We start from the raw sequence: 25580 nt of genomic DNA on the forward strand, positions 1-25580 counted from the left end.
ATGGAACCCACAAGGTAGCAGGGGAAGAGGCAGACCAAGGAACACGTGGAGGAAGAGTGTAATAGCAGAAGGGATGGAGAAAGGAGGGGAAGACCTGGACAGAGATCAGGACGATGGTGCAGAACAGAGTCCGGTGGTGGAAGTTCATTGATGCCCTATGCTCCACTTAGGAGATACAGGAAACAAGTCAAGTAAGTCAAGGTGTGGGGGGGGGGGGGGGTAAACAGGAATGACAAAGGGGGTGGATTTTTAAAATGGGTATATCTACAGTATATCTCAAAAACATAATATGGTACAGAGGTAAAAATTGGTATTTTTAACTCTTTAAAAATAAAGAAAAACATGTTTTTTTTTTTTTTTTTTTTTTTTTTTTGGAAGAACCACTTAAGGGGAGGGGGGACTGAAAAAGGGGTTGAATTATTCTTATTAGGATACTGATATCTAAGGATGTTACGGATGTGAAAATTGGTATTTTGAATCTGCTTTAAAAATAAAGAAACTTTTGGGGGGGGGGGGTAATTGAACTTAACAAGGAGAAGTGTGTTGTGTTGATAAAGAATTGAATTCTTTTTATGAGGATACTTATATCTCAAAAACTTAATAGAAGATAGCTGGGACAGATTTATCAGTTTCCGTATGGGGCGAAGATACTTTGTCGTCTTCTGAAAAGTATGGGGTTTAAATACCCGTCTGTATCTTAAAAGTGTTTGAAAGCTGAAACGCTTGAAATAAGAACTTCGGGCCCAGGATTATGCTGCCATATACCTTGATGAAATGTGGTTTGACAGTAACTGCTGCAGAATGAAGAAATGGACAGGCGATTCTGAAAATTGTGCTGTAACAACTCTGTTGCGGTGGACGGTTCGGTTTTATTAGTGATGCTCTTCTAGTCACATATACTAAAATGGCGGCTGCTCCTGCGGATTACCATGGCAGCATGAAATCTGAAATTTTTGAAAACTGGTTTGTACTACATCTCTTAGGAGGACCATCTGTGATAGTTTTGGACAATGCCTCCTACCACAGCAGTGTATTTAACCCTAGATCCAATCAATTCTAGAAGAAAGATCGAATCTTTCAATATATGATTGATAAAAATATTCACTCAGCCTACACCGAAAATGAGTACTAGGTTAAATCCTTGGAGCAAAGGTGGCCGGGCGTAGAGCTAACCCCTCTAGCCCACCAAGTGCCGTTGTAACGGATAGTGGAAGCTTTTACCTTCCACCCGTCCCAGGGTCTCATGGCCTGTAAAGAGAGAACTTATATTCCTGTCCCTGATCCTGTTCCTATAATTCAAGTACTTTCATAAGTTCTGAATATCATTATGGTCCGTATTGACAATTGATCACTATCAAAGGGTAGGAAGGGTCCACCTATTTAATACTATTAGCTTGTATATTGTCTTATAAAACTGGGACTAGTTTCGACCCCATATGTATTGGATCATCTTCAGCTACCCTCCAATTGGAAGACATAAGCACACATATAATCAATAATGATATAAACACTGATATGACACAATTTATAGTCTTAATTTAAACCATTGATGAAGTCTGAATAACATATCCACACTTTAAACTAAATAACACATCAGGAATGTTGTGGTTAATGGCGAACTATTTTGTCGTTTCTATAGCAGCCATTGTTTTTTAGTTGATCTGGGAGTTAGTATCCTCTTCTGTGTAGACGAGCAACTTGATTGATATTCATGTTTGTTCAATAGTAATATGGGTCAAAACTTATGTAGCTTTAAGGGGAACATTCGTACTTTGAATATGTTTTCCTTATCATCAATGTAGTGATCTATTGTTAAGCCCCTTTTAAAGGGAAATCTGGCCTTGGAGTAGCCAATCGGAACACAGGAGCTGCCCGGATTGACCAATCACAACTCTTTCTGCGGTCGCGATCTTTAAATCACTTTCTCGAATACATACGATCGCGAATCTTCCATTTCCAGAATAGTTAAGAACATATTTCTAGAATGCATAGCTAACAAAGGCCAACACCTCCTGTTCAAAAATTTACGTCACAAACTTTCTGGTCTGTTCCAGTTAATATAGAAATGTAATCTACTAGTTACAACCAACCTATGTAGAAAAATATTCTTTACACTACAGATTAGGTAGCTGAATGGAATACAAATAACATATTCTAGCACAACACTCCAGATCATATAGTAAGTACTACTTAAAAAGATTTACAAATAAAATTTTCTACAAACACTTTCCACTTCCAATATATTCTACACCTGTGTCAGTCTCCTTGGCCAGACAATGTCCATAACCAGATGTTGAAACTCCTTAGTGAGGATAGTCTGTTATATCTCCTTCGAGTGTTCAACCGAATATGGATAGAGGGTGAGTTTCCGTCTCAGTGGCGAAAGGGAATATTCATTCCTGTCCTCAAGCCTGACCAAAATCCTAAGTATGCAGGAAGCTACAGACTTATTTTTCTCGCTAACTGCTTGTGTAAGCTGTTTGAGAGGTGGTACTCAAATATCTCAGCCTCGTGTCAGTAGATTTACAGGCACGTAAAAGAACTCCTGGAGGACTAAATTCTGGCAGCTCAGCGCCTCCGAAAACAGTAACAAAGTAGTTAGTGAGACGTAAAGCCAGTAACATTATTGGTCCCGATACTATAAGATAAGAATACAGATTATGTTCAGCAAAATATGGAATTGGAAGTGGTTAGTGGAGAGAACTATTTGGCAAATATTAAAACCTTGGTGATATTAAAACCTTGACTTTCATCTTCATGCTAATAGCAGATTCAAAAAATAAAACTGTGTTTCAGAAAAATCAATATAACTTCCCTTCATTTTAAGTAAAGTTAATTAGTTATACTAAGAGAGTCTTGGTATGTATGTTTGGGGTGTTCATCAGTGTAAGGTGCAACATATCTGGCACCCATGGTAAACCGTAAGAGTATACCACCATGCACCAGAGTGTTACTAAGCAGAGAATTTAGTATTTTGCTGAGAAAGTTTATCTTCACGTTGGTATGTAAATGACTTCTTTTATGAATGTATAAAACATTAAACTCTGTGCAGATTATAATTTGTACAAAGCAACTACAAGGAAATTGTGTTTCTGCCATGAGTGATGTTCAGTTTTGTGTAAACATTGTGACTGGTGGTTTGATATCTTGACTCTTCTTGATGGACATTGTTTCTAATTCGGAGGGGGCATGATAGCTGAGTGGCATTTTTGCTGGCTTCTTGCCAAGACACAAATCCCAACCAGTGCACATGGGATTTTTGAAAACAAAAAGTCCCGTCCACCTGGTTTGCATTCTGCATGAACATGGAGATCTTGTAGCTGTGATCATATCAACAGTCGTGTAAAGTTACAGGCTTGCTTGGTTGCTTGCTTCTAATTCTAAGGTTGATTATTTCATGTCTGGTGTAGATTTCCATGATCTTTACTTTGTTTTTTCTGTTTCTCATTTATTAATGTAACTGTATTTGATCAACACAAGGTAATTATGATGATTGCAGTTTTAAGGGCCAAACATTGAGGTAATCTGCTCAACAGAATATACATTTTCACATTAATTTATTGCATGTTCACTCTCTGAAAAACTCAAGTTGTTATAATAACTCTTAACTTGGCAGTAGGGAAACAAACTGTGTTCTCCTTTGTAATCATATCGTACAATTGTAATCATTATTTTGTTGCAGCTCGAGATGATTATAGAGTTAAAATGGAAATCCAAGAAAAGGAACTTCTGGATCTTCAGTCAAAGATGGAAGACTTACAGAAAATGGCTGATGAAGCACAGCATTTGAAGGATGAAGTTGATATTTTAAGAGAGACTGCTGATACAGTTGGGAAATATGAAGCCACAATTGAATCGTACAAGAAAAGATTGGAAGAGTTTGGGGACCTCAGGAGACAAGTGAAAATATTAGAAGAGAAGAATACAGATTATGTTCAGCAAAATATGGAATTGGAAGAGGTTAGTGGAGAGAACTATTTGGCAGATATTAAAACATTGACTTTCCTTTGCATGCTAATAGCAGACTCAAAAAATAAAACTGTTTTGGAGAAATCAATGTAACGTCCCTTCCTTTTAAGATTTACTACCAGGAAATTTAATTAGTTATACTAAGAGAGTCACGGTATGTATCTTCTTCTCCTTGTCCCAATTTATAGGGGTCTGCACTTGATATGGATTTAGCCCAGCTTTACGGTCAGTTGCCCTTCCCGACGCCCAACCTTGTGTGGAAGGATATATTTTTTTTACAACTTGCTGTACGTCGCACCGACACAGATAGATCTTACGGCGGCAATGTGATAGGAAAGGGCTAGGAGTGGTAATGAAGCGGCTGTGGCGTTAATTAAGTTTCAGTACCAGCATTTTGTCTGGTGTGAGAATGGGAAACCATGGAAAACAATCTTGAAGACTGCCGACAGTCAGGTTCGAACCCACTGTTTCCCAAATGCAAGCTCACAGCTGTGTGCTTCTAACAGCACAGCCCACTCGCTTGGTGAGGGATGTATTTGGAGGGATATATTCATTATTGCATGTTTCTGTGATGGTTGATAGCGTAGTCTGTTTTATGTAGATGAAGAAAAGTGTATTAAGACAATTAGAAATATCCAGTCCCCCAGCCAGGCGAATGAACCATACACAGTTAAAATCCCTGTCGCAGATGAGAATTGAACCAAAGGCCAGAACGTTGGCCATTCAGCTGGGGAGCTTAACAGTCATGGTATGTATCTACAGGAATTTCTGTATTAAAACCTGACCACTCGCACGCACCTGAGCTAAGGCTGGTTGGTTGGCTTCCCCAGCATCCGTGACCCACTTGGCTGTCTGGCTTCTCTTCCCATGCTGTGGTCAGTAGTCCACATCAATTTATGAAGATCGGTGGACAATTACCTTTAAATCAACCTTAACGCAAGTGCGATAAACAGTTATAACTTGAAAACAATATTTTCTCACCCATGGGTAACCAGTGCCATTATCGAGCTCAAATTATTATTATTATTATTATTATTTATGGTTTTGAAGGGTTACATCCATTTAGTATTATTATTACATCGTATGTACATACGATATGATCACGCTGTTTGTGAGGTTATGACATGAAACATGTGCTATATATAAATATTCATATCAGTTCAGTTAATGTAAATGACTGTAAATTAATATTATAATTTATTCTTACCTGTATATATAAATTGTAATCCATAATTGTGAAACACACTGTAACTTCCAAAATGGTAATAGGCACAAGAATGATTGAGAATAACCCATACATTATAATCTATGTATTATGCACTATAATCTATGTATTATGCACTCTCGAGTTTTCGAGGAGGTATTGCTTGTAATGTATCTTTCTGGAAGCCTGGCCAGGATACCTATATAAAGAGACTATCTTGATGGTGATGTGAGTTACTGTTAGTGATTGGAAGTTATTGGTTGAGAGTCACTGTTCAATAGAGTTATGGTGTAGTAAGAATATTTATGTCATGTGACATGCAATGTTGCAGTCTCCATATTGAAGTGACAGTCCGTTTTTTTAAAATGGTGGCTTTGTGATGTGAGTGTTTTGTTTGTGCCAACAGCGATTAAGTTTATGTGTGTTTTAAAATAATTGTACCAACTGACAGCATCTCGTGTGCGTCTTTGTGGATATGTTAACCTATTTTAGTATGTAAATGTTATTATTAGGGAACAGATTTTTATGTGCTAAAAAACTTGAAAATATTTTATTTTTTATTTAGTAAAAACCTTTAAATATTTATAAAAGTGGAAGATATGCATTCTTCTTCTTCTTCTTCTTCTTCTGTATGCCTTGCCCAGTCTCCCAGATGTCGGCGATCAGTATGGACAGTGTTCTTCAATCTTCAGCAATACGGTAGAGTTGTGCGACAGTTTGTATTCCAGTCCAGTCTTGAATGTTCTTGAGACATGACATCTTTTTCTGCCTACTCCTCACTGTCCTTCGGTTTTGCCCTTTAAAATGAGGGGTAATACTGCATATCTTTCACTATGTAACACATGCCCCTATCATGCAATTTTCCTGCATTTGATATTGATCAGTAGTTCTCTTTTACAGTTTGCTCTCTGTAATATTTGTTCGTTAGAGACGTGCTCTATCCAGGAGTCTCTTAGCATTCATCTGTGAAACCACATTTCTAGAGCTTCCAGCCTTTTTATGGTGGTCGTTTTTAAGGCCCAATCTTCAACTCAAACGAATTTGACCAAACATAACATTTAACCATGCACTGTCTCAGTTTTAAGGCGTCATCACACAGTAAAGCCTTCATTTTCTTGAATGCTGATCTTGCCATTTCAATACGGGTCTTAATTTCGAAATCTTGGTTTAAATCATCCGATATCCAGCAACCAAATTATTTAAATTTGTCCACTTGTTGGATTTGTTGACCTTTCAGTTTCAGAAAAAACTGAAAACCATTAGTTTAGTTTTCTTAGGCCCGGTTTCACAGTTTGAGTTTAAGCCGAAGCTTTAGAAAGCCACGCACGCCGCTTAAGCAAGGCTTACTCCTTGGCTTAAACACTACGAGTTTCACAGTAGGGGGACGATGTGCAACTTTACTAAGCTGAACATCTCCGAAGTTGGTAATGCTTGTGCATGCGCAATGATTCAATTCTCATCTTTGTTTACATCCGTAGCCTATGGTTGATTGACTTGTAGGTTATACATCATTTATAAGCCAAGATAATTTAGTAAAATGAACGGAAAATGTGATTCCAATAATAGTAACAAAAATAAAGTTTAAAAAAAGGTCACTCGCCCGTCCTGCTGACACGTATTACCACTACAGTCTAAAATGGCCATAACTTCTGAACCATTCATGCAAATAATGTCCTGACAAGGTTATTGTAATCCTTATAAAATACTGGAGGAGGTCAAACAATTTATTTCGATGAGGAATTCGAGGATAATATCGAAATATTTATTTAATGTTAAGGAGTTATATTTTTTTACCGCTGAGTATAGCATAAAATCGCTTCTAGAGGGCAAACGGTTGGAAATGGGTATATACCATCGCAGACTTTTTTTGTAGAGGTTTCTATGCTCTACAATTCGTACACTTACACTTGGGGTCTATCGTTGATGCTTCACGCAGCGCAAGCCAAGAAAGCAAGTGACCGACCGACATTTTTGTCTCTTTTACTGTATATCGGAACACGGAAACTGTATTATTTCACGAGCCTCGAAATATATTCAGAAATATAAGTTATTTAATGTTAATGTTATTGGTTTTACGTCCCATCAACTATGGATTTGAGCACCTTCACCACAGGACTGAGACAGGATCGAACCTGCCAAGTTGGGCATAAGAAGGCCAGCGCTCTACCACCTGAACTGAATCCTTAGCTTAAACCTTAGTTTCATACAGCTTAAGCCAGTCACAGATAAGCTCGGCTTACCACTTGCACTCCCCACTGTGAAACTCGTCCAGAGTTTAAGCTCCCGCTTAAGCCCGATCCAAGGCTTAAGCGTATACTGTGAAACCGGGCCTTAGTGTTGATTGTGAGACCCATTTTTTCTCCAAATGTATTAAGCTTGTCTAACTACAGTTGTAGGCTTTCAATACTACTGGCAAGAAGTACTGTGTCATCTGCTTCTTTGAGTGTGTGTATTAGTTCTCCGTTGACCTTGATTCCCACTTCTGTATCTGTTACTGCCTTAAATACAGCTCCCGAGTAGCTGTTGTATAATGATGATGATAATCCACAGCCTGTTTCCAGTCATTTGTCCGGGTCAGGAATGGAATGAATGAAGCCCCATCTAGCAGTGAGGATAGGAATCATGCCGGCTGACAAAGCCTGTCGCACTCCTCTGGGGCAATGATTAATGAATGACAGATGAAATGAAATGATATTGGAGAGTGTTGCTGGAATGGAATATGACAGGGAAAACCGGAGTACCCGGAGAAAAACCTGTCCCGCCGCTGCTTTGTCCATCACAAATCTCACATGGATTGACCAGAATTTGAATCACGGAACCCAGTGGTGAGAGGTCGGTGCGCTGCCGCCTGAGCTACGGAGGCTCTTCTGTTGAATAATAATGGGGACAAAACACAGCCTCGTCGAACCCCTTGCCTAATTTCCATATAGTCTAATCAATCTTCACCACAGCAAAATATGCATAAAATTTCAAGAAATATTTTGTTTCAATATTGGAAATTTGTAAACACTAAAGTTAAAAAAAAAATAACTCACCAATCATGTTGAGGCAGTGGTGGATTAAAAGAACTCAAAATTGCAATGAATTATGAAAACTTTCTCCAAGTTTTCCATCACAAACTGATATCTGTAGTCTTGGAAGAAGGAGCGGTACCATGAAAAGGACCGTTCAGCATCACAGTCTTACATATTTCAACAAGGGAATGTCACTTGCACTCAAATATTCAATTTCACCGTCGTCATCTTGCCGTTCCAAAACTTTGGCAATCTTACACATACACTAGTATGGAATCAATTTTTTTTAAATATGATGCTTTTAGATTTCTGTTTAGTAGCTTCCACTTTAGGACCACTGAGTGAATTAATTTCTTCCTCAGCATCATGCACCTAATTAATTGTGTCAGTTAACAAGTTGGTTGATGTTTCGTTTTGTTTATACAGGAAGACAAGAAACTCAAATTTGCAGATATGCAAGATAATTTATTTTTATTATTATTATTATTATTATTATTATTATTATTATTATTATTATTATTATTATTATTTATCAATACGGCCACCTGTGGGCCACGTTTACATAATCTTCCTTCTGTCATGCAGACTGATACCCTTCTCTTTACACTGTTGCCAAGGATTCTTGAGTCTTTGACTTCTTTTTTGCTCGCTCTTCCACCGAGATGTTCCGTGGCTTCGCATGTTGCTCTTCAGACGCATCCCTCATTCCTGCAACCTTCTTCCTAAATGATGTCCTTTCTTTTATATCCTCCTCCTTGATACTTATTTTCCCCAAGTCATTGTTTACGTGTGTAAGCCATCCCGTTGTTTTTTCCATTTTTCCTGCAGAAGTAGTATCCTGTTGGCCAATCTCTTAGGATTCATTCTTTTGATATGCCCATAAAACGTCATTCTCCTTTTCCTCATCACAGTCGTGATTCTTTCTACTGTCTTGTAGAGCTCCAAATTCGATCTTAACCGGAATGTGTTTGGGTCACTCGTCGACTTTCTTGGGCCTAAGATTTTTCGTAAGAATCTTCTTTCTCTTTTTTCAAGGACAAGGTTTCTATTCCATAAAGGCACTCCGTTCTAACCACTGTGCAGTAATGTTTTAACTTGGCCTGAATTGAGATGGACTTATAGGTGTCATGACACCATTGGGGGGTGAGTATTTCTCCCAGGTATTTAAATGTTTGCACACGCTGGATATCCCCATACAGTGTAACAAGTCTGTCCGTGTCACCTTTTTTATAGAATCCATGACTGCTGTTTTTCGAAGGAGATTCTTAACCTTGTTTTGACTGCAACATTTTGTAGTTCTTCAACTTGTTTCTTGGCTGTTTGATGGTTGTCTGTAATAAGGACGACGACGTCTGTAATAAGGACGACGACGTCTGTGAAGGCAAGGCAGTCATTCCATTTTCAGTCATTCTGAACCTCCAATCCCTAATAACTTAACTTTTTCTAAAATGCAATTAAAGAGTAGTGGAGAAAGGCTGTTTCCTTGCCTCAAACCCATTTTTATCTCAAACGGATTTGAGAGTTTGCCCAAAAATTTGACTTGAGAAAAGGTGTTTGTAAGAGATTGTTGAATTATGGCCAGAGATTTCTCATCCACTTAAAACTCCTGCAGAACGTTCATGAGCACTCCATGATCTATGGAATCATATGCCTTTTTGAAATCAAGGAAGGTTATGATTGTCCTCTTCTGATTTGTCATTGATCTTATTTTTATAATTGATTTTTTTTAGAATATAAATCTGCTCAGCACATGAACACCCTTTCCTGAACCCGGCCTGTTATTCACCAGTTTGTTTATCTAGATGTGTTTCAAGCCTCCGCTGCAATGCATTGGATTAAGTTTTTGTATGCTATATGAAGAAGATACCTCTGTAGTTGTTGACATTAGTTTGGTCCCCTTTTTTGTGTAAGGGATGAATGAGTGCATTCTTCCAATCACTTGGTATTTCTTCTTTTTCCCAAATAAAAGCAAATAATTCCTCGAATTTTTCCACTATATTTTCACCTGCAAATTTGAATAACTCTGCAGTAATTGAAGCTTTCCCAGGAGCTTTGTTCATTTTTAGTTGCTTAATGATGCTCCTAATTTCTTCCTTATTTGGTGGTAAAGAATCCTTCAGCTTGAATTGAGGCTCTCCAAACAGCAATCCATCTTCAGGAGGTTCACAGTTCAGAAGATTCTGGAAATAGTTGGCCAGATACTCGCAGTTCTTCTTGTCACCAATAATGAGTTTCCCTCGTTCACTTTTAAAACACAGATTACCAGGAGAGAATTTTTTGATTTTGTTTTTAAACCTTCTGTAGAAATCTTTTGTGTTGTTTCTCTTGAAATCATATTCTATGTTGTGCGACTGTTCATTCTCGTACCATTTAATCTACGCTTTAGACCTTTCCCGTAAGGCTACTTCACAATCGTCATTCCTCCATGGATGTTTCTTCTTTTTGGTGATCATTATAGTCTTTTCAGCTGCTTCTTGAATCCTCCTTGTCATTTTGTCCCAATTCGAAGATTCCAAGACCTCAAACTCTCGTTGATTGTTCTCGACAATCTCTTGGTTTATCTTGAGTTCATCACTTCGATATTTCTTGATTTTGGGTGAAGGTCTCTTGAAGGACTTTGGAATAAACTTTATCTTGACTCTAACAAGGTAGTAGTCAGAATCTATGTTTGCACCTTTTTGCACTTTAACATTCAAAATCTCTGCCGGGTTCAATGTGGCTACATGGTCTATTTGGAACTCCCCTAACATGGGATTTGGTGAACGCCATGTCATTAATTTCTTCCTTTCTTTCTTGAATTGTGTGCGCAGTAACTTGGGGTTGAATGCTTCACACATTTCAATAAGCCTTTCCCCAATTCTGTTGGTTCTTATATGCCCAGGATAACTGTAAACTATTTTCCTGTATTTTTTTTCCTTGCCAACTTGAGCATTAAAATCACCCATTAATATATTAATCATATGTTCTGGAGTTTCCAACAACTCTTTTTTCCAGGAGAGACCAGAATTCTTCGACTTTATCTGGATTTTTCTTCTTGTCCTCATTAATAGGTGGATGCCTATTGAAGATTGCATATGATTTGTTTCCACTCTTCAAGGTTAAGATGGAAAGCCTAGGGGAAAGTGATCGAAAATCAATGATTGCATCTATAATTGAACTGTGAACAAAAAAAGCTGTTCCTAGAATTGAAGGTAATTTTCTTTTATTACCCATTTTATATTCCCTGATCGCTGGTTGACCCTTTATTATCTTGTACTTGCCCATCATAGATACTTCATTTGATGGGAATCTTGTTTCCTGTACAGCGAGTAGCTTGATCCCGATATCTCTCCAGTTCTTTTGATAAGTTCCATCTGTTTACCGACTCTTAGGAGGGTATTGACATTCATTGTACCAAAGAAATGTTTCCTCTTGTTCCTGATCATGCGGGGTGAGGGATCCTCCGACTAATCCCGACATAATGGTACAGGGCCCCCAGAATCCAATGTCCTGCTTAGACCAGACTCTAACTGGCCCCGGATTTCATCGGCTGGGATAGTTTCCGATGTGCATTTTACCATCATGGTAGATTGTGTGAATCACTTCACATGAGGGTGGAACCCGTAGGTCCCACAAAAATTAGAACCCGATTGGTAAGACCTGGAGCATGCTTAAACAGCCAACCTTGACCTGGATACAGGCGCTGACCACAACAACACCCGCTGCGGGATCAGACGTGTGGATTTACATTTCAAAGATAGTTCTTCCACCTTCTTTACCGTTGTAATCCAAATTCCTCATCCACTGCTGAAGCTGTTGACTATCTTCGTAAATGCTTTTTATTACTATCCCAAAAAGCAAGGATGCCTCTTCCACCAGTTCTGCCGAACCAATGATCTTCATCTCCGCCTTCACTGCTGTTGAGGTCTTCAATCGTAACCCTGTGCTGGGACTCTTACCAGATAATACACACCATGTCAGTGTGTTCTGGAACTCACATAGGCAGGGGCGCCACTCCCTGGGCAGGGCTGCCTCCGAAGAGGGTCCCTACCAGCTACCTATAATTCATTTTTTAATGTACTGACTGTCCTTAAGTCCTGAAGAATTTTGACTGATGAAGAGTCATCCTATTTAGTTCATCTATCACTGATATAAAACTGTCAATATGGTTTGCATAATACACTCCTGCTTCAAACCATGTCCCCCAATGAGTACAATGGGTCTAGGTGGAAGTGCAAGATCTGGATTTTTTGCTCTGAACAAATCCATTCTTGTTGGCCCTTTCAGAAAACCTTTTTTTTTTTTCCATTTGAAATCAATTTCAGTATAATTGGTCCATTATTGGACATAATGAATTTTCCAGCTAACTCAAACCTGTTGCCAGTGTTTTGCCCCAGTGTGCCAATTTGGGCTCTTAGAGCCACCGGCAGTGCCAATACACTATTAGAGACTTTATCTCATTTTTAAATGGACAAATTATATTGGAATGATATATCTCATTTTTAAATGGACAAATTATATTGGAATGATAAATTTACTCATTCAGGACAAATATTTCAGGCTCCCTATGGGAATAGATTTCTGTAACATGAAATCAGTTTGTCAACTTTAGGATACAGTATATGTATCTGCTCACGTACTCTGTGTAAACCATGCACTATACAAGTTACGTTCTGTATATCATGTTGCGGAAGCTCGCAGAGAGGCCATCTGCTGCCTTCTTCATATATGGAGCAGGATCCGTAATTAAGAGTAAAACATTATCAAATTTCAGCCCATTTGGCCATAACTGTAGTGATTCAGTGAACAAGCGGGCCATTATTACATGATTCGATCCCGATATTTCTCTACATGTTAATAGAGAACACCACTTGGAAACTGTTTCATTATTTTCTAGCACACCTATATCCCACTTTACTGCCGCTAGAGTCTGGTGATTACTTACCCATACTTTATTTTTATTTTTGCATTTTGCTGTGATCTTTCCTAGCATTTCTTCGTAACATGCAGGGACATATGATTTTCTTAATGTTGATTTGATAGGTGTTTCAAAATTTGTGTACTTTGTTGGAAAATTTCTATGCTATACACTTGTTAATTTATACAAGGAATATCACAAGAAAGAAAAGTTTTGTTTAAATCTGCTTAATATTTGGAACTTTCTGAAACTGAGGTATGTGAAGAGGAAACTACTTCACCCAAAAGAACTTGCAGTCGCTTAAGTGCTGCCAGTATCCAGTATTCGGGAGATAGTGGGTTCAAACCCCACTGTCGGCAGCGCTGAGGATGGTTTTCGGTGGTTTCCCATTTTCACACGAGGCAAATGCTGGGGCTGTACCTTAATTGAGGCCACGGCCGCTTCCTTCCCACTCCTAGCCCTTTTCTGTCCCATCGTCACAATAAGACCTATGTCGATGCGACGTAAAGCAACTTGCAAAAAAAAAAAAAAAAAGTAGTATGTGAAGTGGCTCTTTTATGTTTATCTCCTGCTAAATGGTGCAAGATTTGTGACCGGTGTTCCGCACTTACAGGTTTGCCACATTTTTACAGTTACTTGCAAAATTTCCACTAAATTCAGCAACATAGTGCTGCAAGCGAGAACATATGCTGTACTTTCCTTTCGGCTTTCACCAATCACAATCACTTTATGCTTCACTTAATATAACGGTACAACATAAACGGTGTGGTTCAAACCTGCTAGGGGTAGTGACTGACTGAAGAATACTGTGTCGTGTCGTGTGCATCACATTGCATCAGACCTCAGGAGGGATTCCCCTTTGACAAAGGAAGCCAGCATGTGTGGTCAAGGTTAGTCACTCACTATGGAAAAAGTTTATGAAATTCATTCTATTGAATTTTCATTAATATGAAAAATATATAAAATATAAATTTTAAATTTTAAAATTAGAACAAAGAAAATAATTTGTGTGAGATTGTCTTTTTATTCAAAATATTTAAAATATTTATTTACATAAAAATCCGTTCCCTAGTTATAAATACGAATAGGCTCATCATGTTCGTGTGAAGTTTATCAGAAGGTTCCCCAGATAATTGCCTCCTTCAGAATTTCATTTCACAATCTTGTGACTAAGTTTGAGACATCTTGATTCAGTACTAAACTAGCAACTCACGCAAAGACATACAGTGTTTACAGAAGGAAAATTAGACAAAACTTAGGAGAAACATACGGACTGCAGTAAGAAAAATTAGTGTGGCCGAGCAAAATCATGTCAGTGTAAATGCGTTTACCCAGAACAATGTCCGTTTAGTTGTGGAAGAACATTTCCAGCATTTGCTATTAGGGTAAGAGTTGAGTTTAGAGTTTTTACTCTGTATATGCAGATTTACAGATTTACAGATTTAACCCTTACACTGCTATGCTCTAGATCTTCCATGTGTGTTAGTACATCACGTCTGTTGCTCTCAAGATATTTTGCCGACAACTTAAGCTGCCCCTACCTCCACAATAGCCACTCCTCCTTCCCCTCCACCTACATCCCTCCCCACAGCTAATATGAGCCCCAGACGTACTCGTAGCAGAACACTACAAGTCTCCAAACATACCGGTACACAACCTCCACAACAACAATAGTAAGTACTCTTTTCATTTTCATACACACACCAGGCATTCCTTCATACGAACACTATACTTACATTAACTCATCTTTACAGATAACAACCACATAATGTGCATAGACAAGAGAGGTGCCGCCACCAACTGCTCTAAAACCAAACCCTGTATCGCAGTATATATAAAACTTCCTGGAGTACATCAATAGTTGAATTGTACAGTACTCAATTTTGAAAAAAAAAAATTATGACAAGAGTTCTTACAACACGTCAATATAAAGTATATCAGCCATAGAACATTCTCGACGATCACCTAATACAACTAAATTAGCACAACAACCACAAGAAGATTGAAGAATGAGTGCTACACAACATGAACTCAAATTTTAATAGACGTTTTTAAAATATATACTATGTTTTAATGTGTTATAATTTTTCAAGTGTTTTATACTGTGGCATATATGTTTTAATGTGTTTAATGTACTCAGATCCATATACACTAAATAGGTTTTAGTTTATTGTAACCATCACCACCACCTTTAATCACAAATATTTTAACATAACAATACTGCAACATATTTTACTTCCATTCTTCATTAGACATCCGGATGATCCAACGTAACATCTTTGTAATTTTGTCTAATGACTATAAATGTTATGTACTAGCTGATGATGGCCATGATAGGCCGAAACCGGTACTAGTGTAATAATTCATTTACAATAAATAAGTATTGATTGGTGGAACACTTTTCTTGTCTATAAATTGAATCCAATCAATACGGAAAATGAAGCTTATAAATAATAACATAGGTAGATTAACCGAAGTGAATACTCTGAGGGAGAATAGTACAGCCCAAGCAAGAAAAGTGAAAGGAGATTAAATAAAACAAGGTGTGCCAGGAGGAATGGTCATTGTTCAGGGATATGAGAGGAATCATTTGAAGCAAACAAATTTGTATGGACATATGCCCTATTCCAAATGGTTGCTGAGATAGAACACATTTAATGTAAATTTGTTTTTGGGCTAGTGTTGTGCACATGTGTGTCTTACCCACCCAACCTCTTTGACGTTTTATTCTAGCCCAATCTACCTTGTTGATTTCAACATCTTTGCTCGGGATGTCTTTCTGCCTTTAAACTAGCCCGTTGAACTCTCAGTTGTCCAGGGTGTGTTGCGAGTGAAGTAGTGCGAGGGATTGAGAGTGTATAAGAGAGAAGCATCGGTTAAGAGTGTTTGTACACACGCTGGCTAAAATGCCTCACATCTGCACTAAAGAAGAATATGCAGATATGGTGTGTGTTTATGGCTTCTGCGATGGTAGTATTCCTGCTGTTCTCGAGGAATACTGTTGGCGCTTTCCGACACGTCGAATTCCTGATCTGGAGCTTTGACCAGAGTATTCAGCACATTGCGTGAAACAGGTATTATTCCAAGTTCCCATTTTTCTACTGAACGTGTAGTTCCACAGCCTGTGCAGAAACAGCAATACATTATTGAAATAGTGCAGCGTAGTCCTACTACCAGATCATGGCGACTTTCTGCACGTATCAGTGTCCTACAAACACGTGTGTGGCGAACATTCCATGAGGAAAACTTGTACCTATTTCAAAAAGTCAGAGAGGTTGGGTGGGTAAACACATACGTGCACATCACTAGCCCAAAAAGCAAATGTCCATTAAATATGTTCTATCTCGTGAACCATCCAGAATAGGGAGTATGTCCAAATAATTTTTTTTTTTTTTTTTTTGCTTCAAAAACTTGCCACTTGTTGATGTCGCCAAAATAACTTTCCCCCTTTGCATATAAAACTGGGGTTGATGAAGAACTTTGTTAAGGCGATAGACATATCAGGAAGGGCATTTCAATATTTAAGGAGAAAATTTCAAAGGTTGAGTGAGGCAAAACTAAAGGAAGGTATCTTTATAGGGCCACAAATATGTAATCTCGTACATGATTCTGTATTCGAGGGGACTGTCATTCCTGTTGAAAAAAAAAAGAAAAAAACCACCACCTAGCTTGCTTTTAAATCAGTTTGTGTGAATTTTCTGGGAAAGTATAGAGCAGACAATTGCAGAGATATGGTGGAAGATTTGTTGAGGACATACAAAGACACTGGGATGCAGCATATCCCTTTAGATTCACTTCCCCCCATTCACACTTGAATTTCTTTCCACCGGACCTTGGGGTGAGGTCAGTGATGAGCCTGGGGAAAGGTTCTATCAGGACTTACTAGAAATGGAAAGGCAATACAAAGTGAAACCAGTGTCCAGCATGCTTGCTGATTACTGCTGGTAACTTATTACAGATGTTTCAGAGCACAAGTCTTCAAGGGAAAAGTTTTAAGTTTTACTGTATAAAGTCTTAATTGCAACATAAATACAATTTTAGAATACTTAATGTATTTCTGTTGTGTATTTTGGATTATTGATGATTTGGGTTGAAATTACACCAAATATAACAGTAGAAAATAACAGAAAACTGCAAAAGAACAACAGTGAACTATATAGTCTAAGCAGTATGTTGCAGGAAGTTCATCATGACCTCTCATATAACTGCTAGGTGATAGAGAAAAGAGCTCTAGGTTCAAAATCAGCATGTGCAAACTAACTGAAATCACATATTTTCATTTCTGAGAGCGAAAAAATTTTAATTTGTTGTACTGTGTTATACAACCGTTAGAGGAGAGATTGTTACTGAGATTGTGTGTAAGTAGGGTAGCATTATTCTTTACAGAAATTACTGAGCTCAGAGTATTTTAAGCAAGTCTTGGACCTATGATAGTGATGGAGTCCCACTCCCTTTTGATAAGCCAGGGCACAAATGGAAACAGCTTGGTGAATTAAATGGAATTCGATAGGGTGCTTTCAGTATTAACAGGGCTTGTGGGGGAAAGAACGTAGAATTGGCTGAGTAAGCTAAGAGGATGCGTCTGGATGTGTTAGGAGTAAAAGATAGATTATAAGGTGTTCTTAACAGATGTTAAAAGGGAAAGGGCAGAGTGTGAGGTAGGATTGTTCATCAGTAACATCATAGCATACAACATATTTTCTGATAGACACATAAATGAGCAAATTATATGGATAGGCCTAATGGTTGAAGGAATTAGGGCGAGAATTGTCACAATGTATTCACAATGTGAGGAAGTAGATGAGGATGGGTAATTTCAGTGTGAGAGCTGGATGTGGAAATGAAGTTATTAGAAGATGATGGGTAAATATGGGTAATATATGAAAGCAAATTGGAATGAGAAGCATTTACTGGACTTCTATGCTAATGTGGGATTAGCAGTTGTGCATTCATTCTTCAAGCATACGGCTATTCACTATTATACATAGGAGGATAGGAGCACCATATCCATAATAGATCTTATCATTACTGGCTTAAAATTCAGGAAATCTATTGGGAATGCATGGGTATTCCAAGGATTTGTTGATTATTCAGACCTGTATTTGATCTGCAGTGAGCTGAATGTCACTAGGTGTAGGATAGAGAAAGTAAAGTCTGTCTACAGAAGGATAGAAATTCTCTGGGGTGAGAACATTAGAAGTACCCGGATATGGTTAGTGAAAATTCTAAAGAACAGACAGTCAACAAGATCGGGATGTAGAAAGAGAGTGGTTGACGAAAAAGGGATGCTGTAGTGAAAACAGCTGGGAAATGCCTAGGAACAACTGTATATAAAGATGGGGAAAATGTGAACATCTTGGTGGAATGATGAAGTCAAGGCAACTTGTAAATGTAAGGACGAGGCATATATATAAATTTTAAAAAATCTCTAAAAAAGAACTGATGAAGATGAGGAACTGTATGTAGAGGAAAGAAACAAAACAAAACAAAACAAAATAAACCATTGTGGCACCCAAGAAAAAAACATGAAGATTTTGGTAAAACCTGGAAAGGCTCGGTCAAGCAGCCGGTAAACTTTTCTGGACTGTAATAAAGAATCTTAGAAGTGAATAGGGTATTGGGTAAATCAGGTGAACTCATTGTAGATCTTAAAGAATTATTTGACAGTTGGAAAGAATATTTTTTTTAATCTTCTCAGCATAAAAGGGCATCTTTATGTTGCAGTCCCAAACAGAGGAGAACAACAAAGGTAGTGAAATAACGCTTCTGGTAAATAAACTACTCTGTCATAAAACCTGCATGGTTTCAGACAACGGAGGTGTTAGACAACGGTGTGAGTACCAGATTTTCCATGTGCATCAAATCATTGAAAAATGCTGTATGAGGAATAGAGAGTTTGTTCATGTTTTGTAGATGTAGGGGAGGAATACGACAGTGTGCCATGGGAAAGGATGTTAGACGTACGGGGGGATTGTGGAATTTTATGGTAGAATGAGTTCATTGTTCAGAGAAGTCACAGGTGTTTCACAAGGCTGTATTCTTTCACCTTTGTTCGTGTAGTATACATGTATCATGTGCTGAAAGATCTAACGTGATGGAGGGATTCAGTTAGGTGGAAATGTAGTAAGCAGTTTGGCTTACGCTGATAACTTGGTTTTAATGGCAGACTGTGCTGAAAGCTGGCAGTCTAATATTTTGGAGCTTGAAATAAGGTGCAGGGAGTAAAACTTGAAAATTGGCATTTCCAAGGCTGACATGATTTCATTAGGGAAGAAACATTAGAGAGAATTAAATGTTGGGTAAGGAATTTGGAACTCGTGGATCGTTTCGAGAAATTAAAACAATTATGAACGGCCTATAGAGCCCCACCATGGTGTAGGGGTAGCGTGCCTGCCTTTTACACGGAGACCCCGGGTTCAGTTCCTGGTCAATTCCTGTATCTGAGGGCTGGTTCTAGGTCTGCACAGCCTACGTGATTACAATTGAGGAGCTATGTAATGGTGAGATGGTGGCATCGGTCTAGAAAGCCAGGAATAACTAACGGCCGAGAGGATTCATCATGCTGACCACACGACGTTGTATAATCTCCAGACCTTTGGGCTTAGCAGCGGTTCCTTGGTAGGCCGTGGCCCTTCAGGGCTGTTGCGCCATGGGGTTTGGTTTGGTTTATGAATGGCTTGAAAGCCAAATAAACTCAATATCAGCCATATACTAATAGTAAAGGTTATACGTTGAACAAAATAAAAAACTATTAATTTCAATCCACTATTTCGATGGTAAGAGATCTATCAGTTGTGTTACAGTTTTCACAGATATGAAGTACAAAGTATGAACTCAAATATAGTGAAATAAAAAAAATTGCATAAGTTCAAAAATAGTATTTAATTTTAAAATCCAAAATTTGTGAAAAATGGCCAGTCCGGAGTATAAAAATGTATGAAAGTGAGTAAGACCTCAATGTGATTTAGAAGATGAATACTGTTACTTGGATAGTAGAATAACTAATAATGGCAGAAGTAATTAACTAATGGTATTTGGCTGATATTGAGTTTATTTGGCTTTTAGGCTGTTCATAATTTTTTGTACAAGAGATAAATCTACATAATAATTAGTGCATAAATATTATGTATGATCTGTTAGGTCTGTTCAGTTGGCATAAATCACTGTTGCTGCCATTACGTGCATACTGCTGTCGAGCTGACACAGCTCTTACACGATTTGAAAGGAAGAGTATGGCGTGTAGAGCTGTAGGTTGCTGCCATCTATATTTTTGGGAGGAACTATATGAACCAAATCCTATACTGCAGTGCCGATCAATGCCCATAGTTCATTTGTTTCGTAGTAACAAAGATGAAAATCTGAGAATGTATGCCATGCAGGCTTTGTTCTCCATAATAAATTACAAAGTCTACACGGCGTACGGCCTTCAACCTCTATGTGTTGACTTAATTTCCTAATCTCATATTTCCTGCATCACCTAACTCCATTCGACTGCAATCCACTATCTTTGTTTTGGATTTATTTTTCATTTTGTACTCCTTTTCCAAGACTCTGCCCATACCATTCAGCTATTTCTCCAGATCTTCTGCAGACTCAGATAAAATAACAATATCCTCAGCAAATCCCAGAGTTTTGATTTCCTCTCCTTGGATTGTGATGCCTTTTCCAAATTCCTCTTTGATTGCATTTATTGCCTGTTCTATGTAAACATTGAAAAGGAGAGGGGACAAACGGCACCCTTGCCTTACTCCTTTCTTGATTGCTGCTTTTTTTTGCCTTTGATTCTTATCACTGCAGACTGATTATTGTGCAGATTGTAGATAATTCTTCTTTCTTGGTATCTGATTCACATCACCTTCAGAATCTTGTATAGCTTGGTCCAATCAACATTATCAAATGCCTTTTCTAGATCTATGAATACCGCGTATGTAGGCTTGTCTTAATTCAATCGTCCTAACATCAGGCATAAAGTCAGGATTGCTTCATGTGTTCCTATATTTCTTCTGAAGCCAAAATTATTCTCCCAACTCAACTTCAACTTGTCTTGCCATTCTTCTGTAAATAATGTGTGTCAAAATTTTGTAAACATGAGATACTAAACTAATGGTACGGTAGTTTTTACACTTGTTGGGACCTGATTTCTTGAGAATAGTTTTAACAACAGTCTGTCTAAAATCGGATGGCACTTCTCCTGTATCATACATCTTATGCACTAAACAGGGTAACCTCCCCATGCTTTCTTCTAAGGCAGGCAGTATTTCTAAGTGTGTGTCATCAATTTTAGATGCCTTGATCCGATTTAGGTATCTCAAAACTCTGTTGAATTCTAACCTCAAAATTGGGTCTCCCATTTAATCAGCAACAGCCTCTTCTTGTTCCAGAAATTTATCATCTAATTCAGGGCCTCTCAAACGCCCAAAATCTCACGCGTGCAGATCGAGGCACAAAAGCACCGTGCATCGATGCTGCTCGGCATGGCTCGGATCAACGCTTCGTCTCTGGGCTACTCGGCTAAGCTTGGCTCAACTCAACCCGGATTTGGAGCGCTACGGCGCAAGTGGGGCAGAGGGAGACAGGCGGAGCGAGCGAGACGGGCGTGAGGAAAGAGAGAGTAAGCGCTATTGCTCCAAATCGAGGAGTGGGGGGTCTGCACTCTGGTCAACCAGGCCAAGTCATCTTTTGCACCGTGCACAGTGCATGCACCACGCGCATGCACCCTGAGAGGCCCTGATCGAATTCTTTCCCTTGATATAATAGTATACTATGTTTCTGCCATCTTTCTGCCTTGTCTTCTTTCTCTATAAGTGGTTTTTCATCTAAGCTCTTAATATTCATACACCTAATTTTTCTTTAAGGTTTCAGTTGATTTTCCTGTATGCAGCATCTTCCTTTCCTAGGACCATACAACATTCAACGTCCTTGCTCTTCTCTTTTAGCTGTTATTCCTTAGCTGACCTGCACTTTCTATTTACTTCATTCTTTAATCACCTATATTCGTACTGGGAGAGTTGGCCGTGCGGTTAGGGGCGCGCAGCTGTGAGCTTGCATCCGGGAGATAGTGGGTTCGAACCCTGTCGGCAGCCCTGAAAATAGTTTTTTGTGGTTTCCCATTTTCACACCAGGCAAATGCTGGGGCTGTACCTCAGTTAAGGCCAGGACCGCTTCCTTCCCACTCCTAGCCCTTTCCTGTCCCATCGTTGCCATAAGACCTATCTGTGTTGGTGCGACGTAAAGCAGCTTGCAAAAAAAAACACACCTATATTCTCTTCTGCCCTCTTCAATTTTTGCATTCCTGTATCTTCACCATTCAATCTTCAAGATGACATTTCATGACCCATGTTGTGGTCAAAATCCACATCTGTTTCTGGGAAGTGGTTTCTGAATCTCTGCCTAATAATGAAGTCTATTTGATACCTTCTTGTGTCTTCAGATGTAGTCCACGTATACAGCCATAGTTAGTGGTCTTTCAACCAAGTATTAGCAAGGAGTAAATTATGATCGGTGCTGTATTCAACTAGTCAACTTCCTCTTTCATTCCTTCATCCCAGTTCGAATTCTCCTAGGGCATTACCTTTTTTTCTTTTGCCTACCACTGAATTCCGATCTCCCATCACAATTAGATTCTTATCTCCTTTTAAATATTGTATTAAATCTCCTATATCTTCATATATATTCTTTCAATTTCATCTAATAGGCGTACAAACCTGCACTATTGTGGTGTCTATTTTGACGACAATAATTTGTTCACTATGCTGGTCGTGGAAGCTTACCCGCTGCCCTATTTTCTTATTGTTGATATTTCTGTAGTTGCCTGACCAAAAATCCTGCTCTTTCTGCCAAAGCACTTCACTTATAGCAACTACATCTAATTTTAGTGTATCATTTTTCCCTCTTCAGATTCTCTGACCTACAACTACAATTCAAACGTTTAAACTTCTAACATTCCACGCTCTGACTCGCAGAATGTCAGTATTCGTCTTCCTCATGGTTGTCCCCCTTCCATGTACTCTCTGCCCGGAGATCCAAATGGGGACTATTTTACCTCCAGAATATTTTACCCAGGAGGAAGCCATCATCTGTACATCATTCTTTCATACAGTGCTGAATGTCCTCTGAAGTTAGTTACGGCTGTATTTTCCCATTGCTTTCAGCTGCAAAACAGTATCAACACAGCTAAGCCATGTAAAATATTATTACAAGACCATATCAGTCAATCATCCAGACTGCCGGCCTTGCAGTTTCCAAAAGGCTGCTACCCCCCTTTCGATGAACCATTCGTTAGTGTGGTCTAATATAATAGAGTTAAAGGGATGTTCCACCATTCAACACATTGTAAAATATATTAAATTTATTAAACAAAAACCGGTTTCGACTCCCTTGCTGGAGTCATACGTTCTTGTAGAATATCAAATCAAGGGGAATCTGATAACAATCATCATTATGGTAGCCTACATACATCTCGATTGGTTGACATAAGACATCATAATAAAATTATACACATAATGACGATTGCCTAAAAACATATCGATGGGTTGTAAAACATAGTGACAAATTATGCTCACAATGACATGAAACATTTTGCGCTTTAAGAAAGATGTAGGTTCTGGGGTTAAATGGTGTCGTGTGTTTGTAGAACATGGAGCAGACTAATAATAATAATATAAAAGAATTTATTGGACTCCAACCTATTCAATACATTACTGGATGTTAACATTTTTAGTTAAACATCGTTAAAATGGAGACATGTTTCGCCCTCCATGTGGGGCATCATCAGTCATATCAAAGTACCTCAAAATTAAACCAGACGTCTGGTTGGAGGTACTTTGAGGTACTTTGATATGACTGATGATGCCCCACATGGAGGGCGAAACATGTCTCCATTTTAACGATGTTTAACTAAAAATGTTAACATCCAGTAATGTATTGAATAGGTTGGAGTCCAATAAATTCTTTTATATTATTATTATTGAGATTCTTTCAATACGGAAAATAAAATGATTTTCATTACTTGCAATGGAGCAGACTGTCGGTCTTGTTACAATCACTTTGAAAATATGTGAATCAGTTAACTCACTTAAAGTGCTAAGCGTCTTCGGTCAGTAAGTATATAATTTTTCATTAGTTTTTATTGCAACTGATTCACATATTTTCAAATTGATTGTAACAAGACCGACAGTCTGCTCCATGTTCTACAAACACACGACAGCATTTAAACCCAGAACCAAGATCTTTCTTAAAGCGCAAAATGTTTCATGTCATCGTGAGCATAATTTGTCACTATGTTTTACAACCCATTGATATGTTTTCAGGCAATCGCCATTATGTGTATAATTTTATTATGATGTTTTATGTCAACCAATCGAGATGTATGTATGCTACCCTAATGATAATTGTTATCAGATTCCCCTTGATTTGATATTCTACAAGAACTGATGATGACTCCAAGGGAGTCGAAACCGGTCTTCGCTTAATAAATTTAATATATTTTACAATGTGTTGAATGGTGGAACATCCCTCAAACTCTATTATGTTAGTGTGATCTCTCGACAGATACCCCTACAGTAAGTTTGCACCTACGGCTCACCTACCTGCTTCATTGGGACGCGCAGGCCTCTCCACTGCGACAGGGTCGCATGGTTCACAGGGGTTCACGCAGGTAGAAGACCAAATTATCGGCGTAATCTGCAGATAGGCATTGTGCAAGCATTACTGCATCATCATAACCACAGTCCCAAATGCTGCATCATTTGTTTAAACATCGAGATTTGCCATAAACCATTATATTGCTGCGCTCGCAATAATGCGAGTGAGGAGAATGACTGATGCTCTGCTACGGCTGTAATATTACGAGCGTGGCATGCATCCAATTATAGTTATGCAAAATTTGCGATGTCTTCCAGTTCCGTGGTTAATTCATCTAATTTGGGTGACAGTCATCTTTGCGGTGTAATTTTTTTCCAATTTTTGCCATTTCTCAGAATTCATGGATTGCACAATCTGAAACTGAACTTGTTGAACATTGTGATTCTTCTTTTTAGCCACGTGTTTAATTGACGTTACATGTTTCTTAATATTGTCTTTCTTTTGCCATGACAATGAGAAGCAGCCTGAGAGACCCGAAGAGCGGTTAGTATCCAAGTTGACAACTGTTTTCCTATGCTGTATCATAACGATGATTGAGATATGGGCCTGATTGTATGAGCCCAAACTTCGAATGAGTTGCATCAATACGGCTCCCCACAAAAGTAAAAAAATGCTTCAGAATCCCATTAACGTGAAGGTGACCGATTCTGGTGTACGGCTGTGAAGGTGATTTCAGAGTATTAAAACGTACCATATCCCAAGGACAGACTGTGAATGCACAGTATTACTGTTCAATTTTGGATTGGTACCAGAGATGAAGGAACTGCCTCATGACATCCACTTCCCAACTGTTCCCAAAGTTCTGCAGGTGATAGACCGCTCCATTCCCAAGATTCAGAGAACAGGTGCTGCT

At 38.5% G+C, this 25580-nt stretch overlaps 1 protein-coding gene across 1 annotated transcript in view; it reads left to right on the forward strand.

Annotated features, from left to right (window-relative positions):
- hook (hook microtubule tethering protein) overlaps positions 1 to 25580 on the forward strand; it is a 277381-nt gene that overhangs the window by 174082 nt on the left and 77719 nt on the right. The window contains exon 8 of the mRNA XM_067140736.2: positions 3683 to 3960. Coding sequence (XP_066996837.1) covers positions 3683 to 3960 — 278 coding nt within the window. The remainder of the gene's footprint in view (positions 1 to 3682; positions 3961 to 25580) is intronic.

Source organism: Anabrus simplex, chromosome 2 (assembly GCF_040414725.1).
Source record: "Anabrus simplex isolate iqAnaSimp1 chromosome 2, ASM4041472v1, whole genome shotgun sequence".
NCBI lineage: Eukaryota > Metazoa > Arthropoda > Insecta > Orthoptera > Tettigoniidae > Anabrus > Anabrus simplex.